This window comes from Penicillium chermesinum (genome assembly GCF_028974085.1).
Source record: "Penicillium chermesinum strain IBT 19713 chromosome Unknown utg000007l:1.0-2695246.0:1.0-2697696.0, whole genome shotgun sequence".
Classification (NCBI taxonomy): Eukaryota; Fungi; Ascomycota; class Eurotiomycetes; order Eurotiales; family Aspergillaceae; genus Penicillium; species Penicillium chermesinum.
The window spans coordinates 2,686,778-2,697,813 of record NW_026695317.1 but is presented as its reverse complement, the minus strand read 5'-3'; the positions used below and the strand labels follow the sequence as shown (position 1 = coordinate 2,697,813).

At 37.7% G+C, this 11,036-nt stretch overlaps 2 protein-coding genes across 2 annotated transcripts; one reads left to right on the top strand and one right to left on the bottom strand.

Annotated features, from left to right (window-relative positions):
* N7468_009776 (LysM peptidoglycan-binding domain-containing protein) lies at window positions 1-1,140 on the top strand (the record flags this gene model as incomplete). The annotated part of the gene is made up of 2 exons (XM_058479072.1): window positions 162-501; window positions 566-1,140. Coding segments are annotated over 2 exons (915 nt in total), but the record flags the coding sequence as incomplete, so codon positions are not given.
* Window positions 1,141-10,005: 8,865 nt separating this feature from the next.
* N7468_009775 (SDR family oxidoreductase) lies at window positions 10,006-11,006 on the bottom strand (the record flags this gene model as incomplete). The annotated part of the gene is made up of 3 exons (XM_058479071.1): window positions 10,006-10,444; window positions 10,509-10,634; window positions 10,690-11,006. Coding segments are annotated over 3 exons (882 nt in total), but the record flags the coding sequence as incomplete, so codon positions are not given.
* Window positions 11,007-11,036: the final 30 nt, after the last annotated feature.

The following is an 11,036-nucleotide window of genomic DNA, read 5'->3' as shown; positions in this document are numbered from 1 at the left end:
GAAGCAAGATAGCGCCGACAACCTTCAAAAATAGTCTCGCCCTCCTCGCTCAGCTACAGGTAATCTGGGGATTGGCAGTCCTCCCTCATTCGTCCATCACATGTGACTATAAGACCCCGGCGGCTTCTGGAGACACCTACTCTTCCTTTGCCGCTGAATAGGGCCTTACTACGGAGACCTTTGTGTCCATCAACCCGGGTATCCCCTACCCGGATCTCGTGAGTGGACAAGACTACTATGTAGTTGGCACAGTCACCTCCACTGGGCCCACCACCACAGCTTCTTCCACGGTGACCACTTCTACGGTCACCAGTTCTACGTCGGCGTCAGCCGCATCAACCTCGTCATCTTCGGCTCCATACCGGCCTCAACAGACTGGAACTGCTACCACTTACGACCGATACCACCTAGTAGTAAAGGGCGACTCGTGCAATGCCATTCAGAGCCAGTATGATATCAGCTTGGCCGAATTCCTCGCCTGGAACCTATCACTCACCTCTGGTAAGCCACATTCCTCTTATCAATTTTACACGTCGGTAGAAAAACGCACAAACAAAACTCTGAGATAAAGCTCTCGCACTGACCCGTGCTACAGATTGCAATAACCTCCTGGTCGGATACTACTATTGCGTCGATATCCCCGGCGCCACCAAGGTCGCTACTACCACCACGGTCCCAGTCACAACAACTCCTGCCGACGGCATCACTACCCCCAGCCCCATTCAGACTGGTATGACCGCCACTTGCAACAAGTTCGACCTCGTCAAAGCTGGCGATACCTGCTTTGTCATCGCCAACAAATACAACATCCCCCTCGCCAGATTCTACGACTGGAACCCAACCGTCGGCTCTTCTTGTGCCCATCTTGATGTGGGCGACTACGTCTGTGTGGACATCACTGGCTACACCGCGACGACCTCAACCACATCTTCCGGTAACGGAATTCCGACCCCTACTCCCTTTGAGCCCGGAATGGTGGACGACTGCACGACCTTTTACTTCGTCAGCTCAGGTGACACTTGCGCGAGCATTGCTAGCAGCAAGGGCGTGACTGTCGCTCAGGTTACACAGTGGAATCCTAAAGTTGGAACTGGTTGCACGGACCTTTGGTTGCATGAGTATATCTGTGTTGGAGTATAAGGCTCTATAAGGTGATTTTGGGCTTAGACTAGTGCGAGAGGGTGTGCATTTGTAGATGATTGACGATCAATGGTAAAGAGATAATCGAGTTGATACGAAAATTGAATAGCCTTCTGAATTTGGGCCAGTGGCTATGATGAGGACCTTTTTAGGCTTGGAATATTGGACAGCCCGAAATATTAGCGTATGGATTTTAACGATGAATAATATTCAAGGGTGCAAAAGAATTGTAGGCTTAATTTTAAACGCCTATAATCTTGAATGGCTTCGGTATTAATCGAATATAAAAATTCGCGTCATGGACTGAAGGGTTAAGGCACCTAAGCACCTGAGAGTATTCGTAAAATTCAGTAGCGTAAACACTCATTTTGTATAGCTTCGGTCTTCATTGAGATTATTCCGCCATAACGCCTGGCCAGGATATGATAGCCCCGAGATTGAGACCCCAATTCTAATGTTGTATGATTAATAACTAGTCAAAACACCGGTCGCTAAAATCTCTGGCTGTATAAGTAGTCAATTGCGCGTGTTTGATACTATAGGACAGATCTTCAACCATCCGACCAATCGATGGCTCTGATTCCGTGAGCATTGTGTCCCACCGGACGGAGTGAAGTGTTCACTGGCTTCCTTCTCTGCCAATGTCTCCTTTTCTCGAGAGGTGCATGGACTAGCCGGATTATCGTCGATTCTACCTTCGGCCGGGGATACTGGCATATTGTCGCATTTACGGTCCGCAAGGCGCTTGACCTTTGTGAGTAACCTTTTCGTGGCGTTGTGCCTGCCCTGGCTTTTCCAAGAGGGTGTTTGTACGTTATATACACAAGGTCCACGGTCTAGATATGGTAGCCTGCTTATATTTATTTCTCTGAACATTCCCTTTTTTTACATCCAATCCTACGCGCAAGAGAAAGGGATACCAGCTGATGGAATAGCATTTCTACCTTCTCTCTATTATTACAACTAGGTCGGTTTTGGGACGCATATTCCCCAACTTGTTTGCAAATGAGGTCGGCCCTTTTAACATAATTTCATTATACACGATTGTGTGCGGAGCCTTGATGTTTGCTCTAGTGAACCTATCTAGTCTGGTAGTTATAGTAGTTGTCACACTACTCTACAGGTTTTTATCAAGGGCTTTTATTTCCTTACCACTGACTCGTTTTATGTATCTTTCTCCAGATCGAAACTTGATTGGTACCTGTATGGATATGGGTTATACAATCATGACAATTGGCAACTTGATAGATACGCCTATAACAGGCGCTATTTTACAAAAGCAAAGGTTTCGACTCAATATAGATACTTGGGGAATCATGTCGATTGCCGGCGAGCTGACTATGTTGATTAGTCGTAATATACAAGGACGGTGGAGGCTATTTGCGAGGGTCTAGAATTTACTCAAGTATTGTGTACTTGTTGTCAATGTTGGCCTATGTTAGGAACAGAAAAAAAAACTAGCAACGGCGCTCGCATTTGAGATATTAAAACTAGAGGAGGGAAGGAGAGAAGAGAGGGGGAGGAACTATTGTAGCGATCTATCTACTCCAACACGAACCTCTATCCTATCTACACCCACCTTGTAGTTCGGACGGTTATCGCGAAAGCGTCTAGGACCCACCTAAAAGGGAGCCATACTAGAAGAAACTTGACTAGTATCTGATTCTCGAAAAAGTGTGTTATTCACTAAAAGCTAAGGCCCGGGGGCTCCCGGGATGATAATAGGAAATTCCTCACATCCAGGTCCGCCTTCCAGACGGACCAGACCTATAAAAGATAATGCTAGTAGGGCCATTGAATCTTAGCAGGCAAAGTATATCCTGGGTTGCGATGGTGCACGAAGCTCTACGCGTTGTGTGACAGGCGTAAAATCTTCCTCATAGGGTGGGAAGGATGTTTGGGCCGTGGCAGATGTTTATGTGGATACTGACTTCCCCGATTACAGACGACGTTGCGCCATACAAACAACAGATGGTGGTTGTATGCTTATTCCTCGCAAAGACGAAGCCCTTCGAATCTTCCTTTCAAGTGGATGAGCAAAATCAGGGAAATCTCGAGGTAGATGGACATCACCAAAAGGAAGTTGTCTGCGGAGATGGCGCTTTCAAACTCGCGAAAACTATCCAGTCGCATATCAGCAAATTCATCCATCCGTACAAGATTATTATCACTGATATTGTCTGGATAAGCCAATATCATGTTGCTCAACGACTTGTTCATAACTTTTGTGATCAGACTCAGCGTGTTTTTCTACTTGGAGATGCATGTTATATGCACAGTCCAAAGGCAGGTCAAGGAATGAATGTCAGCATCTCTGACTTGTATAACCTTACTTGGAAATTGACACTTGTTATGAGAGGTGTCGCAAATGGTCGCCGGCCACGCCCTGAGGCTGCCCCGTACCAGGTTTATCCCTGTCCATAAACCCTACTAGTCTTACACCGTCGGCTGATCCTGAAAATTGGTAGCGAGCATAGATGAAAATCTATGTCCATGGTTCGCTTGTGGGTCGTAGTGGCGCTAAGATACCTTGGAAAACATAATCCGGAAGGGTATCACCGACGATGGCCCGTTTATTTTTTATACCGTAGCGGCCAGCGTACCCAGCCTTAATCCAACCAATAGGATACAGGAGAGTCCAGCGGGCCCGCTTTGTCGACATTGAATGACACGACTTTTGCCCAAAGGATCTCGATATATCTTCAAAGGCGCCTTCGACGCCGATTCGACGGCGGAGCGCCGTCGAATCCCATTGCTCCTTGACAAGCAGATGGATTATCTACCGACTAAAGCCTATCTAGCTACTAAACACTATTAAGATCTATCCTAGATCTATTTATCACGGTTGCTCTGGGAGACTATCTTGGTCGAGGTCTAATATATCCTATCTCTAGATCCGAGTTATAAGTAGATATCTTTAGGGCCCGCGAAAGCCCGACCCTGCCCCGACCCAACCATGCACGCAGACCGGGTTTCGGGCCTAGAGTTAGGGCCTGTGACAGGTTTTAGGCTTTATCGATAGGCCCAAAGCCCACATCAGGGGCCCGAACAGGCCTCCGAAAACTGCTAAACAGTATAAACAACACTTGACCCTATAACAACATAACTTATATAATATTTCAGTAATAATTTTAATATCTTAGATACAGAAATATTCTCTAAATCAATAATCTCGGCAAAAAATTCCATATAAATTTATCTATTTCATTTATTTACTAGTAACACTAAAAGCCCTTATCCTTCTATATCTTCTATTTCCTTTCAGATATACATTACTAGATACTAGTTTCTAGTAGATATGGCTTAGAGTCCTTACTCTCCTTCTCTTCTTACTTTATATCCGGTTTCTTAGTATTACTAATCTTGTCAAGCTCTATATACTCTAATTTCTTATCTTTCTTCTCTCTCCACATTTCAATCTTATCAAAAATAGAAAATTCTTTTAAATACTCCTCCTTCTTCTATTCAAGATCAAATCTTAATATATAAAGAAATATTATTAGCTTCTTAATTATCTCAGATTTCATCCGATTATAATAATAATAATAGAGATCTTGGGCTATATTAAAAAATCACTTAATATCTATATCTATTACTAGAACTAATAGAATATTTTTTATAAGTAATATAATTACTAAGAAACAAGTTTGATTATCTCTCTAAAAAGAAAGAGATTTTATATTAATAATATCTAGTAAAAGATTAATATCTAATCAAGATTAAAAAACTATTAATATATTATTATCTAGATATTAAATTATTTTATCTCTAACTAGTTTTATTTATTATTTATATCTTTTTAATAACTTATTTAGTCTTAAGTTTAGTTATATTATTATATAAAAACTAAAAAAAGTCTAGATATTTATTAGCTATTATTAATATAGAATTAAAGCTTTTTAAAAGGAATTCTGGTAGATATCTTATTATTTTTTATCCTAGTTATTAGTTAGAAAAAACTAGAATTTATTATCTAGGATAAGTATTATATTAATTATATAAAGATAGCTATAAATATTATCTATTTCTAAATAATATTTATCAAGCTTTTGCTGACTAGATTTAAGTATCTCTAATATCTATATTTTTTATAAAATATATTTTTGTTAAAGCTGACTAATCAATTTTTTAAGATATTTAAAGAGGATATTATAAATCATGAAGACTAGATATAATATCATATTATAAATCTTTAAAAACTTAGTTATATAAAGAAAAAATAATTTAGTGATATAAAGAAGATAATTAATTTGATACTATTTATTATTATTTAATAATATTTTTTTATAATTATAATCTATATAAAATAGAGTAAAAATAGATCAGAGTTATTTAGTTTAGTATAATATTAGAAAGATTAAATTCTATCAAGTTCTAATATCTTAAATTAGAACTAGCTTTGGTTTATCTAGTTAGAGATTATTAAATATTTCTTAGTATTAAGGGTTTATATTAATATAAATTATAAGATATTAGACTTTCTTTAAAGTAGATAAAATCTTATATTATTATTATTATATATTAATCTTAATTATTAATAATTATTGGTTTATCTATTTAGTTTTAGTAGTATTATTAAACAGAACTATATTTAGATAGTCTAGAAATTAGTTAAAACTAAACTAGATAATATAGATAAGATAAGAAGTCTAGATAAGAGTTATATTATTAGATAAGACTTATTAAAATAAATTAATAAGTATCTTATTATTTGATATATTATTAATAATTATCCTAAAAATATAATCTTAAATCTAATATTCTATAAGTATCTCTAAAAAAATATTGTTCAGGTTCGAACTAGTATATATACTATAAAAAGATTTAAATCTAAGGAAAATCTTTTAGTAAACCTAATCTATATCGATAAAATAACTAGTAATAACTATAAAAGCTTAGAAAAATAGTAATATCTAGTAATTAAGTATAATAGAAATTTTTGATTATAAAGAAAATATTTGAAGGATATCTTGTTATCGATCTTATATAAGAGTCTTAAGATAATACTAAATTATAATAACTAATAAGACTAAAAGATATAATATTATAGACTAGACTATTTTGATTAGATTGATAAATATTAGATATTTAATCAAGATAAATAAAAGATAATTAATCGAAAGAAAGAATAAGATATTCTTTTTTTAGACTTATTAAGAGAATAAAATATTAGTCTTAGAAGTATTTTATTATTTAAAATTAATATAAATAAGTTAATAAAGTTTATATTTAAAAAATATCTCTTTTTATAGAAACTTAGATATCTCTCTTTTTTATTAGTTATCTAATCTTAAATAGATAGTAGTTTTAAGATATCTTATTATTATTAATATACTATAATTTATATCTCTTCTTTTATTTTCTTTTTTTTTATAATAAAGATATTCGAGAATCTAAGAATATTGTTTATATATAATTTTTGGTATATTATTAACATTATATATAACTTGATTGAAGTATTTCTAAATATTAGAAAAATAGTTTAAGTCCTAGTTAATATTATTTTTTGTTCTATAATCTATCTATAATTATTATATAATATAATTATTATAAGATATATTATTATAAAGAATATATATCTTTCTTCGATCGGATCTAATATACTCAAGTTTAGATAGAATTATAAAAGAAATCGCTAGTTAGAGAAAAGATATATTAAGGATATCGAATATATAGGTTTCCGATAGGATTGTTAGAGGATATAAATATATAAGATATAGTAGATTATCAATTTCTCTATTATATAAAGATAATAGTAGATTAGACTGTTAGTTTTAGAATATAATTAAGATTTAACTGGTATATAGGCTATAAAAATTATTAAGAGAACTAGAAAGAAGAGTGTTATTTATAATAAGAGTTAAATAACTTGTTAATATAAAAGCTAAGTAAGCTGTTTAGCTTAAAAGTAATTATTATATTAGAATTAAATAAGATAGATATTCTAACTAAATAGGTTAGACCTGTCAAAGCTCTCGAAAGTCCATCAAAGCCTATTAAAAGCCTGTTAAAAGCCTATTAAAGTCCTTAAAAGTCTGTTAAAGCTTACAGAAAAAGAGATAAAACCTATAAATAGCCTACAAAAAGCCTATTAAAACCTATCAAAGCCTTACTAAAGCCTATAAGAGCTTATAGAAATAGGGATAAAGTCTACAAATAGCCTATTCCCAGCCTATTCAGACTAAAAAGTCTCAAATATTTTTTTTTAACTTCGATCCTATCTATAAAGCCGCAGTTATTATTCTTAATAAATTCTATTTATAGATCCTGTTCGAATCGTTATAGTTATAGTAGATTATAATATTTATAGAGAAGATATAGCTATATATTGAGATAGATCTAGCTTTGGTGATAATTTAGAAAGAGCTATTTAATCAGAAGATAAAGGATATATATCTACTAGTATAATATATATATATTTAATCTACTTTATGCAATATTTTATCTTACCGGCAAGATATACTTAAAAATATAGAAAGTTCTTTTTTTTCTTATAAATAATAGAGAACAGGTAATCTCTGTTCTAATTTTAAAAGGATTTCCTAAAATTTCCAACTTCTAAGTAGTGAATAACAATCTTTTTCTTAAGAAAAACCAGAACAGAAATAAATAACAGTATTTTATCTAGGTTATTAAGTGTGTTTATGAACACCAAGACCCCCTTTTTATGCAAAAACGGGCTTTGTCGGGGGCCTGTCGGGGGCCCGTCGCGGGCCTAGTGGTCGGGCTCGGGCCCAAAAGTTCGGCCATGGGCCTGTGTCGGGTCGGGCTTCGGGCCTGGGGATTCGGCCCTCTGTCGGGCCCTGAAGATGTCTAGTTATAAGTCTAGAGGTATTGGCCCTATCTAAACTACTAATCTACTAGGGCTTCTAACATCTATAGCTTGTCATTGCTTACTCGATTTGCCGTCGCTTACTGCCCTGGGTAGACTGCGGCATATCCGCTCCAATGGATATGAGTTCATATCCATATCCAAGCTGCGGATATCCAAGGATATCCGCACTAGCATAACTCTCGCTTACCTTCCCGAATATAGGCTGTCACCTGACACTAATGCAGCTTACCAATCTTTCTCCCCGCCTGAAAGAAAACCGTGTTTGGTTATAACAGAACCAACATCCCTAATTCATACCATATAGTGTGAAATATTAGGAAATGAATGTGTATCTGAGGTCTGATTGTGTAATAATTAAATATGAGGCTATATAATTAGGAGAATTTGACTCTAATCTTGAGTATGGCTGTGAAATAAAGATTTTGTGGTAACTTACTTGAAAATATATATTTGACTACTGTTAACCTCCTCCACTTTCACAGCAAATAGAATGAATAAGGAAAAAATATCTGATTCTTGGTAAAATATCCCAATTCTAGATTCAAAACAACGCTACATCTTCCAGCTATTGATATATTAGAGTTTAAAGATATTCCGACCGTGGAAGTAAGAGAAATCATGGATAGAAGTTTTCAAAATGTAGACTTTATAATTTAAAAGGGGTATGGATATTCTGCGGATATCTGTGCGGATATCCGCGTGACAAGGCTGTTACATAAAAAATACTGGAGGAAACATAAAAATAATGTATACCCCTTGAGGTCACGAGTCTTGGCATATTTGTCTTGTTTGATATCCATTGGATATCCGCAAATATCCAACGGATATGAGACCCATATCCAAATCCACAAGGCTGCGGATTGCGGATATAAAATCATATCCAAATCCGCAGTTTGCGGATATGGATTGCGGATATCCTTGGACATTGCGGATCGTGCCGCAGTCTAGCCCTGGGATAGAGGAGGACGGTCTGCACTACGAGGTTGGCGAAGATGGGACGGGGGTTCGCGAAGGAGTAGATAGATTGTCGTGTAGCTCCTCCCCTTCTCCCTCTTCCTTTCCCCCTCTAGTCTTAGTATTTCGAATAAGAGCGCCGTTCCTGGTCCTTTCTGTTCCCCAACGTAGGCCACCATTGACAGGCTTTCGATTTGAGAAGTTGCGCAATAAACCATCGCTAGACGGGAAATTCTAAGTATATATCATGCTGATATTTTACCATCCTCCTTCCTCTATTAACCATTGACCTCGAGCAGGCTGTCGGTACTGGTAATGATCGCCTTGTGTTCGGCCTAGGCACACAGGTGTGTCCTGGACGCTTTTTCGCGATTCACGAAGCGAAGGTCATAATGACACCCTTCTTGAAATACTACGATTTCAAACTGGCTGAGGGTTCTCCTGGGCACCCAATGCGCAATGCCGCGGGTTTTCTGACAGTAGTAGATTCTACAGCAAATTTATGGTTCAAGAGATATAGTGCCTGAACAAAGAACTGACTGGAAGGGATTGGCTATTATCCCCTTAGTCTTTTGCATTTCTGAGATTGACAAGAGCACGGGTAGATTGGAACTGCCACATACTGGACTAGATGTAAAGGACCTTCCTCTTATGTTCGTTAGCATATTTCATCTCAATATACCTAGGTGGATGAACCGATTGATAGATTAATGCAGCTATTCAACCCGTTCATTGAAGAAACGCATAATTGAATTTGCCTCCAAAAAATCCTTCATCGCCTCCTCCCAGTACACGGACTCATTTTGCAGTCCATACGGCACGGAATTCTCTCTTTACTGTGAACAAATGATGGGACTACTCAAGTGCGGGATATCGGGTAGAGAATACTGATATAGAGCTGTACAAAATTTCAAATATTTTATCTTAAAAAGAACCTTGAAGTCTCTTCAAAGGCCATACGTTTGTATTCAATTTGATTTACTATTATAAAGATCACCATGAAGCTCTTGGACTAGAATGGCATGTTTCAAATGCCATACACTGTGATAGATATTGGCAAGGCAATCTTCGAAGATTTAATCAACATCAGTAGTAATGGCGACCGAGCGTGTAGCGTCCAAATCCTTCTGCAGCTCTCCAATCTTCGCCTCTAAAGCAGCCACGCAGTCCTTACCCAGGGGAAGCCGGAGGTAATCGTACCCTTCAGCTGTAGCGTTCAAGATGACTCTTGCCGCCTTCTCTGGATCCCCTCTAATCCAATCCGGAGCAGCCGTAAGATTTCGAGACATGCTCACCATCACCTCAACTGGTGTACCAGTATAGCCAGCACTGAAGCCGTTCTCAAATGCAGCAGGCACAACCTGACGGGTAGCGAAAGGGGTTCGGAATGCGCCTGGCTCCACAATCAAGACTTTAATTCCGAGAGACCTGACCTCGTGAGACAGGGACTCGTGAAAAGCCTCGATTCCAAATTTACTCGCTGAATAGGTACCCCGTCCAGGGCGAGCGATAAATCTATCCAATACAAAGCTTGATATCAGTCCTGTAGATCTGGGAGGTTTAAGGAAGATACACATACCCTGCACCACTGCTAATAAGAATGATATGACCAGAGCGCTTCTCACGCATGACCGGTAGACAGGCTCGAACAGCACGAAGAGGCCCATAGAAATTGACCTCCATTTGCTGGCGGACTTCTTCTTCGCTATAAAAAAATTTAGTGAGGGATAACGAAACACCGGGTTGTTCAAGATACCGACCTTGTATCTTCTACGCCCCCAATAAAAGCATAGCCAGCACTATTTACCAGAACATCCACTTGATACTCACGAGAGTACTTCGAAAACTGATCATAGGCATCCTGCTGGGCAGGATCAATCCCTACCCAAATGCCGCCCTTGGCCGCAAATTCCGGATAGGTGGTTTCGGCCTTTCCGACATCGCGTGTAGCTCCAATAACTTTATTTCCAGCCTTAAGAGCTTGGGAAGCGATATATTTGCCAAGGCCTGATGATGCGCCGGTCACTAGCCAGGTCGATCGAGTAGGAGTCATGGTGAGTTCAAATTGACTGGCTATCTGTATCAATCGATTCAGTGGGGTTAAGGT